Below are 17,413 nucleotides of genomic sequence, written 5' to 3' on the forward strand. Positions count from 1 at the left end.
ACTCAAGAGCAACTGCTTTGCGAATGAATCTACTACCGGATCGGAATCGCGACCCGCTGAGAAGATCCGGCGAGAAACTTAGCATGGGTTAGGTTGCACGGTTACCGGGGCTCCTAAGCCTGCTCCTAGTGCTAGAGCTGAAGGCGTCTAATGCAAGAGTTATTGGATTTGATGGACCCATAAGGACGTGAATTCCAACTATGCATGGTTTGGTAGAACAACTCACGGGACTAAATCTGCGATAATTTGATAACGCTAGCAGCAGCAGGAGCAGTGCTGATACTCCTGCCGATACCACCTGATCAGTAATCGTGAAGTAAATAATTTTGTTTCACAAAATCTTAGACTGGAGATCCTCATACATAGCCCACCAGTTTCTCACCAGATCTACTCAATGTGTCGCGTTTCCGATCCGGTGGTAGATTCTGCGAAGAACTGCTCTTGCTAGGGCTATTGTTAGCAACATCCTCAGGTTAGAGCCCCGTGAGCTCACGGTAGGATAAAAAAACAAGCTGGACTGTTTCGTGTCGAAGTTGTTTATAAAAAAGAATCACTTACCGCTATCAGCATGTTGGTCTGGTCGAAGTAATCCGCTACCGGCATCACGTTCTTGTAGAAATTGTTCAGCTCCATCCGAGCCAGACTCAGCACGACGTGACCCAGCCGTGCCCCGTATTCGATCTGCCTTTCTAGGACCCTCTGTCGCCAGCTGACCAGTATCACGCCATTGATTGTTTGTATCTAATGAAAAAAAATCGTTTTGAAATGCCTTGGTACAAGAAATGCTTTTAACTTTGTTGTTTCCTACCTATTCGTTGATAGTTAAGCGTTTCCAACTACGCGCAGACGTGATTTTCCTTATCTATACTTACTTTTATATTTTTTAAGAGTTTGTTTGTTTGAACGCGCTAATCTCAGGAACTATACTGGTTCGATTTGAAAAATTCTTTCAGTGTTAGATAACCCATTTATTGAGGAAGGTTATATGGCTATAACATCACGATTAGGCCAATACAATTGGAGCACTAATAAATAATGTTTTAAAATAGGGGTTTAAATAGCTCCTTAACATTCTATAATTCAAAAATATTTTCACTTTCTACGTAAATGAAGTGGGGGTAAAATTTTGTGTTATGTCAAAGTAACTATTCCAGGCGGACGGAGTGGCGGGCAAAAGCTAGTTATCTATATGTAGCAACATAATAAGTTTTATGAATGACATAATTAAAACAATTTTTATTTTTATCCTAATTACCGATCGGCCAGTCATCCGTGACAACGAAAACTGTAAAATATTCGGATATTTGGAAATATGTAATTAAAATGACAAAAAAACAGGTAAAAGTAGCTTTTATTATATTTACGACTTGCGAAGGCCAACAAGTAGATACCATTTTACAAATACCTTTACAAATGCCTGTCTCTTAACTTAAATGGTAATACGAACGTTTTTTAATGTATACATAACTTATCTTTTTTAAAAAATCAATATTAGATATGCTGCGTATAAAAGGTAAGGTATACTTCGAATATAACGCCATAATACGCCATTGTCGCACCTGTCTATAGTGTTATTGTTCGGGTGAAAACAGGGATGACTAGTGGAAGTTCAGTGGATAGTAGAAATGAATCATACGCTCCTTACTTTATATTCATCAACACGTCACGTATAATTCAGGTAACTATTATAGTAATATTGTCCGCGTCATACAACGACTAAGGAATGTGTACTTGTTTGCAAATATTTCAGGGTACGATGACATACGCGACTTTCAGTCCATAGGGTGATTCATACTTTTTATTATCTTTGATTCACTTCACACACTAAGGTCACAGAGGGCTTCCAGAGATTCTTTTTTTGTGTACCACTAGCTTTGGAATAACTTTACTGGACCTCTTGAGTCGGCACGGGCAGGTACCACCGCCCAGCCTATTTCTGCCGTGAAGCAGTAATGGGTTTCGGTTTGAAGGATGGGGTAGCCGTTGTAACTATATTGAGACCTTATAACTTATATCTCATGGTGGGTGGTGCATTTACGTTGTAGATATCTATGGGCTCCGGAAACCACTTAACACCAGGTGGGTGTGAGCTCGTCCACCCATCTGAGCAATAAAAAAAAACCTCCACAGGTTACCGAAGCGCTATGACCAGTCTTTATTTTGACGAGGGGAGAGTGTTGAGTGGTAGGCAGCATCTTGGCTGAGCGATGAGCGACGATAGCTTCTCATCATCAAGTAGATGTATGCTCGTCGGGGTATATTGAAAATAATAAATAGCTTAATAGGGTCTATACCTGAGTAGGTATATCAGGACGCGAAACAGCTCCGAATAACAGTTATTCAAGTCCCAAATATGCTGTGTAGTATCGGTTTAGAAGAGCACACCGTTTCTTCTGGTGGATGTCATAGAAGGCCAATAATTGATTCATCGGAGTATGGACAACACCATTCTCGGAGCATCACAGCAGCGTACCACGCTAACCAACTGGGATATGCTGATGCGTGTGCTGTGAGCAAGCACGGGTAAGTATCACCATCTATTTCGACCCCATTTGGTTTGAAGGGTGGGACAGTTGTTATCAAATATAATCGAGTCTTCCACCTCACGCCTCACCTTAACATTGTCAGGCAGTCTGAGAGCTTTTTGGTCAGGTTCAAGGTTCAGGTTTTTTGACCACCGATGAACTCTCATCGACCGCAATAAAAAAAAATTTTTACGCGATGATAAATAGTTACATACTGGAAAATCAATATTGGAAAGAGCCAGATAAAGCGCCCCACAAAAGTCGTGGCCGACTGACTCAACGTATTTATCACCACTTAACGGAATAGCGTAATAATTAATCGAACCTGTACTCTAGGGAGGAGCATAGTGTCCACCGTACTGAGCTGCTTAAAGATATAGTTCTAACTAAAACTTTAACACAAGTATTTCAGAGACCTTTGTGGCGTGGCAAACGTTTCGGTCCTAAAGTACCCTCTGCCTAATATTTCCATATATATTAAGTGCCTTAAGTTGTGTATTTTTAGGAAGGAAGGATTACTGGTGGACCTTCCCAATTTCATCAGGAAGGGCGGGCTAGCACAGGCTAAGCCAGGGTATCACGTTTGGTGCACGTGATGCGATTATATCGAATCTCAAACTATGTGAGAAATAATCCTTTTTTTTCTGTTTTTTTCGGAACGGTGGCCGAACCTCCTACGATGTCCCCGCGGGGTATGCGGGACTTGACGATCTGCGAGGTGTTGGGAACAGACCGCGGGCCCAAAGAATTTTAGGGCCCTACCCACTAAACGACTCCCTCGCACTCTTCGCCCAAGCGTCCGATCTCCTCCGAGGTCAGAACCCGGATGAGGTAGGGGGGTTAACGTGGTAAACACTGCAACCAGACAGCGCAGCATGTGACAAATGAGCCTACATTTACGGTTCGTTTGTTACTAAACGGTCAAAGAAGTCAATTGACATCACAACGTAAATGTCACCATCGATTTCGAATATGATGTCGATTCCTCATTCGTTTTGTTTAACAGCTGTTCCGTCACTTTTAACAAACGCCTGATTAATTCTGTATTATTTCATCAAGTCTGAACATTTTAGTTCGTTTTTAATTATAAATACGGCAAATGATGAATATATAGGTACTTCTCGAATTAGGAGCCTGAAGCCAGTGGAACTGGAACAGCCGCAAACAATGATGCCTTCATGGTATTACACAGGAAAAAAAACCGGCGAAATTTTCCCGAAATCTACAAACGATATTTTAGTTAATACACGACACACACACGTGGTACTGAGTACACATACGTCTACAAAAATTAATCGATACGAAGAAGATGTTTCGACAAAAAACGGACATTCATGTCAAGGCGACTTAGGTATTACTTGTCAAGTAAATTGTTTGGTGTGTGCGTGTGGGGAGTTTTTAACGTAATATATTTTAGATCAAGCGTTTTTTGTTTTTGTTTTAGCTGTTGTGTTGTTGTTGAGCTGTTGAGCTCACCAGCTTGTTTCCGGGGTTTATAGGCATGATAATTTAGTCATCATCATTCTCATGTTTTCTCCTTCCACACTCTATCATATACTATTTCTTTGCTTACTCCCCTCTTACCCATATCGTCTTTCACGCATGATAATGCTGTCAATTATCTTCAAATATTAGACCTCAATTGAATTATGTAAGGATTGTCGTCTCACACTTAAAGCCGGAAGGCGTGACTGCGTCGCGGCAAATACGAAATTATAACTAATAAACTTTTCGATTTTTTTTATTTTTGAACACAATAAGCTATTTCTTCATTATGGACCTACAATTCGTATTAATTTGATTTTTTTTAAAAACATGATTCAGGCGCATTATCGTATATTGGCGGATTTAATGCCTAAGGCATTTTCTATCACTTGACTAATGTTTATGCAGAATATGAGGTAGTAGGTGCATTCGATGAATAATGAAAGGAAAATAGACGTTAGTATTATATATTATTGCTTAAAGCCCTATAACAATTGGTTTCTGCGTGTCATAATTTGAACTTCGGCACAATGGTATTTTTTTATTAGTTTGATGCGTGGACAAGCTCACGGTCCGTCTGGTGTTAAGTGGTTACCGGAACTTATAGACATCGACAACGCAGGATGGTGGTACCTACCTACGTGCGGACTCACAAGACGTTTATAAGCATCGCGTGGGACCAGTAAAGTATGCGTCTTATATACTAAGCCATGACGACTTCAAAGTTCAAAATGTTGTCAAACATTGTACCTAAACTTCGAAACTAAAATTGTTTTTCTTTTTCTGCACCTTATCCCACTAGGTGAGGACGGCACAGCTAATTTTTCTCTTCAATTCTCTTCTATCAGCCGATATCTCAACATTCACTCCTCTCTCTCTCTCATATCGTCATTCACACACTCCATCCATGTCTTCTTCAGTTGACCTCTTCCCCCTCTACCTTGCACTACCACTTCCATACATCTCCCAGTCACATGCATCTTCTCCTTACGCATCACATGTCCACGCTAACCGTCCGCTCTTTAATTTGTTGATTACCGGGGCTACTAAATTGTTAAACTAAAATTGCTTTTCCAAATACCAAATTAACAGACATATATAATTAACTTGCTGACCCAGCAGACTTCGTAGTGCCTCAATCGATAAGTAAAATATCTAAACTTTTGTAAAAACAAACAAAAGGAGTCCGTCCGACGGAGGACACAACAATGGAAAAACAAAATTGTTATTTTTATTTAATTCCGAGCATTTTCATATTTATCTAAACCTTTTAAACCTTCTCTGGACTTCCACAAATAATTTAAGACCAAAATTAGCGAAATCGGTCCAGCCGTTCTCGAGTTTTAGCGAGACTAACGAACAGCAATTCATTAGATAAATAAATTAGGTAAACATTCTGAGCCAACCTTATCTGAATATTCGGCAACGTCGCGCATCGACCGAGGGTATCCGGAGACGAGGTACGTCTTCGCGGTTGGAGCCATCTTCATTTCCAGCATCAGAACTTCGGTCACCGTCTTACTGGATAGCGTTCCGAAATCCTGCATGTCTGTAACAATTGCTTTGGGCTAGTTTGTTTGTTTTCATGAGTCGCAGATGTCGCGCTCGTACCGCAGGTGACGCCGCTAGGCGAAGCTAGTCTACAAAAAGTAGCCTAAGTTACTCTTTATATCATCAGCTACCTATCAGTGAAAGCCCCGTCAAAATCGGTCCAGCCGTTCCAGAGAATAGTCGGAACAAACAGACAGACAGACAGACAGACAAAAATTGTAAAAAATATTATTTTGGTGTATGTTGGTACCGTATATATATTCATATGCATGTAGTAAAAAGCGGCTATTTCAATATTAAAAACAGACACACCAATTTTATTTACATGTATAGATTTATGATGCATTATGCTGCTTTCGCTCAATCACGTGTCGGTTCGTAAAAGGAAGTGTTTTCACGACAGCTCTCTTTTCTCTGTCTGTAATATATATATAAAACGAATGCAGTCCGGTCACAGTGTACCTACATAAAAAGACGACGTCATCCGTAACTAACTCCGTATAGTCTGGAGATAGATTGGATAGGAGATAGATTGGAGTGCAGTTTTTATATTTTATACGTAGCCGAAAAATAGAGACAGCCCTAAAGAAAACTACAGTAAAATTAAAAGCTTTCTACAGCTAGTAAACTAATTTTACATGCAGCCGGACAAACAGTTCTTCATTATTGAACAGGTTAATACTGATTCAAAATAAACCTTATTCGAAACGGATCAAGTCTATAATTGTTCGATAGTGAAAAAGCTACATGTTTGTTCCCACGAATAGTGATTGTTATTTGCCTTACAAGGTTGGTATACGAATTTGTTGTATCCAGATCAATGGATATAGTTACTATTGGCAGGGCATAATATGAGCAGTCGCATATGAGGGTCCTGTCTATTTGCGACGAAGTCAATTGTTATTAAAATATCTGTGTGTATCGGATTGAGCTCCAGAGCCGAAACAGGTCATAAGATGGAAGTGGTCGTGTTCATATCACACACCCTACCAAAATCATTCTCCTTCTCAATAGCCTTGATGCATGGTAGTACAGCTGGACTCGACGTCATCTCTCAGTATCTTTCTAAATGACTATCTCGACTTTCATTGTCTCCTGTTAAGCAGAAAGGACAGTCCGAAAAGTGGCGTTCAGAGCTTTATCTATCTTCCTTATGTTGGCAACGCAACAAATTGTTATCAAATCTTTTTATTGTTGTCGTTGTGGTGGCAACATTGATTTTGAATTTTGAAATATCTTTGATTTGTCTTTGTCTTATTCCGTGCTATTGTACGCGAATTATAAAATTTCCAAAATAAAAATTTATACGTGCAATCCTCGTGAGTTTATTTATTAAGTTCCTTGTTCAACCTAATTCTATAGTCCACAAAACCTTTAAGGATTTCCTTCGTGAAAGAGGAAACAAGATTCGGCTCAAAAAAAGTAAATCATAAAAAAACGCAATGATTTTAAGACGATCTTAGCTTTATTCATCTCTCATCAGATTCTCAGCTGTTTTTTCATCGCAAAGGTTAAATTCAATTACAGGAATCCATTCGAAATGACAGAAGTAAAGAAAGTCAATGAAAACGTAGTAAAAGCCATTAGAAGTACCGTAAAGTTAACCAGCTAATTATTACGATAACAAAATGCATTTCGTGTTCATTGCGAAGGTTACATGTTAAGAATGTTGTCATAAATTTTAATATTCCATGTTAGTGTTGATGTTACGAGTACTAATATCAAGGTTTGAATATAACTGCAATTTAAACATGGTAAAGTTGGTTTTTACGGTCAATCTTGCATATGTTTTCTTTCTCTGTCCTTCATTACTTTTATTTGTTAGAATTAGCCACTTCTCTGACTAAATTTTTGTTGGCCCCGTCTAGTTTCAAACCTTATTATCACCGTCCAAGTGATTGATGCAACGTCTTTTTAAGTGTTCATTTTTCATTGCGGATTTCAGCATATATGTAGTTGTTTTCACGATCCGTCTGAACCAAACTTTTAATTTTCTGACTTTATCCCTGAGAGTCGCTGCCTCAAGCATTGTCTCAACATTTTCAGAAATTCCCAAAATACCATTACAATACCCAACACAATATAAGAGGCGATTTTATGTTTTATAAACTTTATGCAAAAAAAGGATGCAAGAAAGATTGATTTGGAGGCATGATGTGATGCACGCGATGATGAAGATTTAACGACACTTATGGTTATCAGGAATACCAGGTCCATAGCTGCCTACTCGGCCTTCTCCTGGCTTCAGTTTTCTCAATACCGAGGGTCGTGACCACCAAAAATAACAAGAGTTTGCTGTGAATTACTCGGCTCCATTTGTACCTATCTGTCGCAGAGTATAGAGTATTGTGGACTATGGTGTCGGTATTAATGTGAGTAATATAGCTGCCTATAACTCACGGCTCTTTTACATAATGAATCAGTAGATCGAGAGGAAGAATATTTAGATTTCTGTGTCAAACGATGCTAATATAATTACCGTTTCCGATAGCATATTGCTGCAAGAGGTCTGTCATGTTGATGTGGACGACACCGCGGCGCTCCTGCATCAAGTTATCGCAGTGGGTCACCTTCCCGCTACCTGGTCCTCCTAACAAAACATAAATTGATTAAATTTGTGTTTTTTTTTTATGTTTGAGAGATTACTGGTGGCCTGGAGGCCTTTCCAGTTTTACCAGAATAGGTGGGCGAGCAAGGAACCAGTCTTCGCTTTGAGCTTCTCTTCAAAAAATTAACTGGACGTCAGTAGTTTGAACTTCCTACTTGCTTATGACTTATGACGTAGATAAGTGAAGTAACTCAAGCCACCAACTTTTTTCGTCGCATGCCACTGGTGCTACTGACCCTGCATTATCCTATCTAATCACTGGTAGTCTCGAGGAACTATTCCAATTAGAGACGGTTTCGTTGGTGAGGACATAGGGCTCAACCTGGGAGAATTTGCTATCACTAGTCCTAGAAAAAGCAGTGCTTTACTGAATCTACCACCGGTCCTGAATCGCAACCCACTGAGAAGATCGGGCTAGAAACTCAGTGGACTGTGTCTGCTAGTTTACATATCGAAATATTCGCCACATTCGAAGAGTTTGACGAGGACGGTGACCGGTGCTTGAAATGCCTAAAAGTACTGAAAGTAGATCGAGATGATCCGAAAACACATATTTAGGGTCACGGCGGCTTTGTGATGCCATGATAAGGGGGTATCGTCCGCACCTCTTTCTCAAAGAAAACTCTATCATTCACTGCGAGTTTCTTAATGTGGATGGTCATTTATTCCGTTTAGATATGTACCATAATTCTGCTCATTCCTGCGACGAAGTACTCATCTGCTCCAGTTAGAAGAGTGGGATAAAATTTTATAAGATATAGTGGAGACTTCGGTTTCACGAATCAAGGTGGGTGACGACATTCAGGTTATATGAACTTCGGCAACCACTTTTTACTAACTGATAAGTGCGTGAGCTCTTATGATCATTAAAAGCAGAAGAATAAGAATAGCCCTTGTCGCGGTACTGGTGGCTTTGGTGCTCAATTTCGAGGATATTCTCACCCAATATAAATATAACTGGAACACTCGGTGGTTCGAACTTGACGTGACTTGAATTCTGCATGGGGAAAGCGGCGGCGGGTGGAGTGGCGCGCCCTGCCCATGCGCTCGTCCCACGACTGCGTTCACCGCCTGTTGTCTCCAACTCCTCATTATTTTGTTCTGGATTGTAACAGAGTTGAATTAGCGAATTATAAGAGACTAGCTGTACCCGTCCGCTTCGCTGGGCATTTAAAATTAACATTACTATTTCTCACCCCCACACAGATTTTCATCATTAACACCCCCGCAACTGGTGTAGAGAATCTAACACTCATATAAATATTAGCCTATCCATTAAGTACATGTATTTCCTACATGGATACCAAGTTTCAAGTCAATCGGATGCATGGTTCGGTAGTTATAACGGAACATCCGTGAAAACCACTGTACATTTATATATTAGTATAGATTTTACACCCGCGTCGCGAAGTCGACATCCACGCCGATAACAGTATTTCCACATCAGTAACGGAGACACCGTTGACCAAGCTGGGCATTATGTACGTACATACTATACTAGTGGTAGGACCTATTAGGAGTCCGCGCGGGTAGGTACCACCACCCCGCCTATCTCTGCCGTGAAGCAGTAATGCGTTTCGGTTTGAAGGGCGGGGCAGCCGTTGTAACTATACTGAGACCTTAGAACTTATATCTTTTTTTTTGTTTTTTATTGCTTAGATATGTGGACGAGCTCACAGCCCACCTGGTGTTAAGTGGTTACTGGAGCCCATAGACATCTACAACGTAAATGCGCCACACACCTTGAGATATAGTTCTAAGGTCTCAGTATAGTCACAACGGCTGCCCCACCCTTCAAACCAAACGCATTACTGCTTCACGGCAGAAATAGGCGGGGCGGTGGTACCTACCCGTGCGGACTCACAAGAGGTCCTACCACCAGTAAATCATATCTCAAGGTGGGTGGCGCATTTACGTTGTAGATGTCTATGGGCTCCAGTAACCACTTAACACCAGGTGGTCTGTGAGGTCGTCCACCCTTTTAAGCAATAAAAAAAAAACATACCGTATTTGAGTTTAACAACTTTCGCAGTATGCCTTTTTGTTGGACTAGCTTAAGACAAGTGGAAATTAGAAATCCATACACTGCACTTTTCCGGTGTCGCTACCTTTGTCAGTGAGTCGATCCTCACTCAAATATATTTCTAGTTATGATTTTTTTTGCTTTTAAGCTTTATCATCGCATTTTTAAACAAACAATGTGTAAATTAAAAGTCGTCATTATAATGCAATTGTGTTAATCGCATGACTTTCTTTGCTGCTCAACAATTAGCGGTTAATGGCTAGTGGATAATAATTTGAATATTCATGTCGATGTGAGGAAGATGATTTTTATTTCAAAATACTTTATTTTATTTGGCAAGGTCATATGTATTTTGATTAATCGTTATATCGAATAGAAATGGGCTTCTGATAAATGGTCAAATAATTAGTGATATACCTATCTATCGCGGGAACTGTTCACAAAATCTTTCAACGTTATTTTCAACAAATTTAACATCGTAATACAAACATTCTATTTATTTGAATATCTGCAGAACAGATGACAGTAAAATATTATTATAACACATATATATTCATAGGATAACAATATATATAATTTGAATTAGTAATTCCGTTTGCGACGAATGCTGATGTAGTTTTAATTAGTTTCATATTATTATAACACATCTCGCCTAGGTGAACTAATCATTTGGACAATGCTTTCGAGAATAATTAAAAACGCATATAAGTGCCTGAAGTAAAAGAACTAAAACGGTTCTCTTGTTTAAACTCAATATTTATACCAATAACTATTAAATATTCTTATATTCGTGAAAAAAAATGTTGCGTTATAACTACTTATAACCCTAGTGAAGTTAATTGGCGCCCAACGTGGGGTATGAATTTTGGCGGTTTATTTACTTCGAATTATTTTCATACTGGTGGTAGGACCTCTTGTGAGTGCGCATGGGTAGGTACCACCACCCCGCCTATTTCTGCCGTGAAACAGTAATGCGTTTCGGTTTGAAGGCCGGGGCAGCCGTTGTAACTATACTTGAGACCTTAGAACTTATATCTCAAGGTGTGTGGCGAATTTACGTTGTAGATATCTATGGGCTCCAGTAACCACTTAACACCAGGTGGGCTGTGAGCTCATCCACACAAAAAAAAACAAAAATTTTTTTTTGATCGATTATTGTAATACGAGTATTATATTAATGTTGTTTATTTCTTCGTGCACTCACCTGTGTCTAAACAGATGCCCATATTCCATGAAGATACGAATTAATAATAAAGTTCTTTTCCACATACAAAAGTAGATATATATCGTTTTCTACTTCGATTTAAAAAAAAATATGTAAGAAAACTAATTGGCACAGTATGAATATGTATCGAAAACTCGTAGTTCCGTTGTCTGCCAGCGACGGACAATCACACGCGGCAATTAATAGTTTATCGATTGAAGGACACGACCTTCGAAAACGAACACCAAAATCAAACTAAACTTAAAACACCAGTTTGACATATTATTAATTAACTCATTTTAATATTTGCGACTCGAATATTTTCTGGTTATTCGGAAGTTGTGTCGACGCGACAGCATTTCTGCGAGTGGCTTGAATCTAAATGACATCGCGGGCCGACCGCTCGCTCTCGCATCCAATTGACGACTGAAAAACAATCTATTACGTTCTGACCAAAACATGTTTTCTGTCTCAGCGCAAAGTCGCGAATTTAATTGGTGCGAGCGAGAAAGACGTTCAATTGAATAATTCAAGTGTCTCAATGAGACTGCGTGAGTAATTATGATACAAAATGCAAGGCTTGCAACACTGGGGGATGTTGTACGGGTAAGCTATTAAGGCCACGACAATTCTTAAGGTACAATTCGAACATATATTATTCAACGGATAATTGTGAGTTTAGGAAATTTAAAAGTGGAACAGGTAAGTTACAAGTGTTACCAATAATTAATAAACTGTATTTCGACGTACAAAACTAGTTTGTAATTATAATTTGTTGAATTATAAATTTCGAACGGAATTATTCTGTCCCACATTTTCTAAGTCGCGTATCGATTTTGAGGACATAGTAAAGAAACAAAGTCGTCTCTCAAAAAGTTTTTATTTTTCATACATTTCATGTAACAAACAGTTCATGTTGAGATTCTTCAATGTAAGTACAAATCTTCATTATATGGAGATATTCGACCATTAAACTAAGACTAGTGTCTTAGTTAGATATGACATAAGAACAAGAATTAACGTATCATTACGAACGCTTTACATAAAATAAAATTTTATGTCAACTTCAATATCGCAGTCTCATTTTTTTTTCTTTCTAAAATACAACTCGATCTACCTTCAAACTTTATTTGTCAATCGATTTTTTTAAATTTCATTTAACGTAAAATTAATGCAAGTTGAATTAATACATATCGACGCTTGAAAGGCAAACGTGACTAAGCGACAATAACTGCTTTGTACATAAATGATAGGCAATAACCATATCCGATGCGCAAAAAAAAATATATTCCTAGGTATATTAAAATCATTTCGATCCTACAGCTAGATTCGTTGAAATAGATTTTTTTTCAGGTATTTCAACTTTAAATTAGTCTACTGTAAAGTTCACGCATTGTCGCTTAGTCACGTTTGCCTTTCAAGCGTCGATATATATGTTTTTTTCCCTCCGGGCGGAAAGTGGCAACTTACGTCCCGCTGCGCTAAGCCAAGTTGCCGCTTTCCGCCTTTGTCGGACAAAAAAATAGTATACAGTCCTTGGAAAGTAAAAAAGTAAATCTCAGGCTTTTCTTATTTTCCTTCCCAAGGGGCGTAATATACTATTATTTCATAAAAAAATATAATATATACATACTAATTATATACTTCCGTCCAGAAGATTGAAAGTGATTTTAAAAACATTATCTACGTATGATAAACGGCAGATTGACATTATAATATGAAAAATCAGTCCTTCGATCAGGACAAATAAAAAATAGTAAATAGTATGTAGTAAAAATAGCTTAAAAATACGTAATCACCGTTTTAATTTTTAGTGTATTATTTTGTTATATTTTTTCGCTGAACTCACATTGTAATAAAACATAACTTGTGCTCAAATAATGCGTGTTATCATCATACTTAATCATTTTAAGTAAATAACGGAGTTCACCTTTTGGACGGTAATATATGGTACAGTATTTTATATACAGGGTATAAGTTTTCTATTCTCGAAATTAAAATGAGAAAATAAATAGGCTGCAAAACACCAATAACAAAAGTAAAATTAATAATTATAAAGGACGTTGTTAACTCAATTAAATCACTGAAATAAAACCTAATCGATTTATTACGTTATAACGCTTACTACACCGCGTGACGTCACATGTGGCTAATCGTTGTTTTAATGTAAATTCGAAGGTCAGTTCGTTGCGCTTCTGGTCTCGAATGACCGTACGTATCAAACATAAACAAAGTTTCTTGACTTACAACGTATTTAGTAACACAATCCAAGCAAGAAATGTTTCTAAGTTAAGCATAAATATGCTTATAAGCGTGAGTTTGCACTTTCTTAAACTATAACTCAATAGAAAATACATGTTTCCACTTGTGTTTCACATCATAAATCCTGTGAAAAAGCCACGTTGTAAACACAAACCGTAAACTGCAGAATATTATTTTAGAATTATTATTATAATCCATAATTCAAAACAAAATAATTCTTCCACTTAAATTTTTGAGGTAACAAAACTTATGTCAACAATGTAGTCGCATATTCGGAATTCATGGAATAGTTGAATGTTAAAGACCACTCCTCCCCTCCGAATTCACCACTGCCCCCTCCAATCACGATCATACGAAGATTTCAATAAAACTCTTCCGACTAAATAAAAATCATTAATCGATATTAATTTTCCTTTACTTTGTCGTATCACTCTTGTCAGAGCGGTCGTGGCCGTCATTCAGTATCATTGCTGTGGGCAGATATTATGTACCATATGTGCCACGAGCAATCGCCACTCCTCCCGGTTTGTGGTGAGTCTGGTACACTCATGCAAACAGCCGCCAACTTGACTTGGTCGGACCATCGCATGGGCCACCTTCCACGCGGTCTGGTGCCTTCCACTTTTCCCTGAACGACAAGGCGCTCTATGAAGTCATTTCCTCTCCGGAAGAAATGTCCAAAAATTGATAGTATGCGCCCATAATAATTCCCATGATATTAATATTAGTATGTATTTAAAAAATTCAACTACACTAGCTAAACATTATATACATATATTCTACAGCCTATATACTAATTTAAGATAATGTACATCGTTGATAGATTTTGGAATACGTTTTCTTATATGATGTATTTTTTTACAGTTGCATCTTTCGTTCATTTACCAAGTTCAGAGAAGGTAAATTCGTAACACTAGCTTGTCCTTCGGATATCGGAGTCGAACAACGAGATTAAGCAGTAAAGATGTAAAAACTTTTAGCATTTAAAACCATAAAAACTCTTTAGTTTAAAAAAAAACCTTTTTCTTAAGAGTAGTTCAGTTTTGCATTGTATAATAATACTGTTTAAAATATTAATTCAAAACGAGATTAGGGGTTTTAAATGTTGTTTTCTTATTATATTACAGTTAATATGTTTGTAAAGCTTTAAACGCTAAAGGTTTTTCTTTACAAGTATTTCTTGATCATATACACAAATCACGAAAACCGGCATACATCGTGTCGTTCTAAGAGAGCTCTACATCGATCCAATAACATAATTATCGTCGCCTGTTTGACGTCATATGTTAGTAGTACGGGTCGGACACTCCGGGCTTCGGCAAACGTCCAACGCCAAGCTACGACGTCATCAGAGCGTTCGCACTAACACAAGAGGTACGTAAGTTGTTGGTGCGTAATATAGAGGTTAGAAATAAGGAGCACCAACTCAGTGTTTTAAAAAGTGTCCGCTGAAATGAAGCCAATTTAGGTGGCGCCACAGTAGCAAGTGGAAACATTTAAAAAACAGCATCTTATGCTATTAGAGTAGGATACTAAATTAAGAAAAAAAAACGCTTTGTACGTAAATAGTAGTAATAAAAATAAGTAGTTGAGATTATAAATATTGTATATTTTTTAAGTACACAAGTCTCGAAACATTAAACTTTTCAATCCGGCATACTTCACTCTGTTTAAAAAACTGCTATAGGTATTCATGTTAGTTCCACTTCCTACACTTTCGCTATTTCGATGAGTCTTCCAACAATAACTTGCTGTTTGTGGGTTGACATTTTTTCGTCTTGTCCCCTATACAAGATGATGCTTCTTACTTCTACCTTCCGTAGTGTGTAAGTACCGCCATCCCACGGATTGATTTCCCGCGTCGTAAACAAAGATGGCGGAAAGCATATAAAAATTTTAAATTCAAACTGATATCACGATTATCCTACGAAATACCTGAGTACTTAATTAATCTTACTTATTCGTTAAATGGAAGAACACTTTGTTTACTTATATACCTACTAAATGCATCTACTTTATAAACTTTACATATTTAAAAGCTTCATTAACACTTTTTCTAGAAAAAACCTTACGGCGTGACAAGAGTAAAATATAATGTGAAACTTAAGTTGTGTGTAACGGGAACAGTGTGCTTAGTGCGAGTTTCTTAACGTTCTCGATAGCGTAAAAGTTAACTCAAAGTTGTATGCAGTTAGAACAGCGCCCCTAGCGGCAAACGTAGACAAACGATCCCATTCCATACAAATATGAGCTAACTTTTACGCTATCGAGAACGTTAAAAAACTCGCACTAAGCACACTGATTCATGTCGCAAAAAGAACGACGGCAGAGAAGAGAGAAACGCTCTTTGTTCGCAAAGAAGTTTCACTTCTCATAGTTTCTTGGTCAATTTATATTTATTTAATTTGTAAATGATATAGAATCAGTCTATAGTATGGAATTTATACATATTTACTTTAACACGACAGTTTATCTTGAGCTAATTTCGATGAAATTTACAATTTCTTATCATTTTATACATTCATTATGGGTGTAAGGTTATGGACTCTTAAAAAAATAATTTTATACAGAGACTAGATACTAAATACTATATGATATAAATTGTCAAACAAAATGTTCTAAATTTAAAGAGTGTTTTCATACCATAGACAGCTACATTAGTATTTCTTTTTTCTACTTTTCTGATGATAGTATTTTTTCTGTGGTAATAATTACCTAAACCTTTATTTATAAATAATTATTTATTTATTTTACAATACAAAACAGTAATACAACTACAATATTCATAACTTAATAAATAACGAATTAATGAGAGGATTGAGCATAAATTTAAATGTCACAATTTAAAAATGTGATGCGTTAAGAATGTGTGATTTTTGTTTCATTCTATTTACATGAATCTACGCATAAATACAATATGGACACGATTCAAATCATTATTCATTATTGCAGTTAAATTTTGCTTTAGTGATATGAATTATATTTTCTCGAATGCTTTTAAATTGGTAATTACATTGGTGTTGTTAATTGGTATTAAATTAAATTTTAAATTAATACGGGAGCTCAAAACAGCGGTAATAGTGTTTATGATTATTTTGATAATTTCGAATAATATTCAATCAATGTTAAGTTTTGTTTTCGTTGTCCAAGCTATTTTGGTTTTTTTAAGTAGTGTCATAAACAATTTCGCACAAGTAGTTCTAACATATTGACTTGTATTACAATAATAAATAAAAGTAGATTAAATGAAAAAAAAAATTGTAAAAAAATATTGCAAATTAAAAGTTAATGTAAAGTAAAATATCGCATATTAATATTAAGTATCTCTTTTAAAATATTATAATAATATAAAAAAATAATGTCTTTCACATTTACATTTCAATTAATAATAAACTACATCAAGCTACTGTTAGTAACACTGTCCAACTCCATTGTAATTATAATAACCTTGCAAACAGTGAGATAAAAAAAATGTTGATAAGGTTATAAACTAATTTTATTTGTAAAATATGGTCTTTTGTGATGTAATCTGTTATTGCACTGTAGACAGTCTGTGTAAGCTGGTTTGGTACATCCAGTTTTAATTATAGGTGCCATTAAAGTTAATTGCGGTTGGAAACGAGCTGACCTACTCCAGCTTTAAATTTTAAAATTGCATATTAATTAATATTCGAGAATTGTTATTTACCTATATGAATTTGACAAATCTATTTTAGAAAGTCAATCTGTTTCAATCTCAAAATATACTATACTGT

At 37.0% G+C, this 17,413-nt stretch overlaps 1 protein-coding gene across 2 annotated transcripts in view; it reads right to left on the reverse strand.

Annotated features, from left to right (window-relative positions):
* Nucleotides 1–11,832, reverse strand: part of LOC114241196 (adenylate kinase isoenzyme 5) — a 35,120-nt gene extending 23,288 nt beyond the window's left edge. For both annotated transcript variants that reach the window (XM_028171976.2, XM_089740198.1), the window contains exons 1-5: nucleotides 11,397–11,832; nucleotides 9,112–9,270; nucleotides 8,041–8,151; nucleotides 5,417–5,559; nucleotides 559–741 (exon numbers count right to left, since the gene is read on the reverse strand). In XM_028171976.2, the coding sequence (XP_028027777.2) occupies nucleotides 559–741; nucleotides 5,417–5,559; nucleotides 8,041–8,151; nucleotides 9,112–9,270; nucleotides 11,397–11,418 (618 nt within the window). In that variant the 5' untranslated portion in view covers nucleotides 11,419–11,832. The remainder of the gene's footprint in view (nucleotides 1–558; nucleotides 742–5,416; nucleotides 5,560–8,040; nucleotides 8,152–9,111; nucleotides 9,271–11,396) is intronic.
* Nucleotides 11,833–17,413: the final 5,581 nt, after the last annotated feature.

Source organism: Bombyx mandarina, chromosome 04 (assembly GCF_030267445.1).
Source record: "Bombyx mandarina strain Sakado chromosome 04, ASM3026744v2".
NCBI classification, from domain to species: Eukaryota; Metazoa; Arthropoda; class Insecta; order Lepidoptera; family Bombycidae; genus Bombyx; species Bombyx mandarina.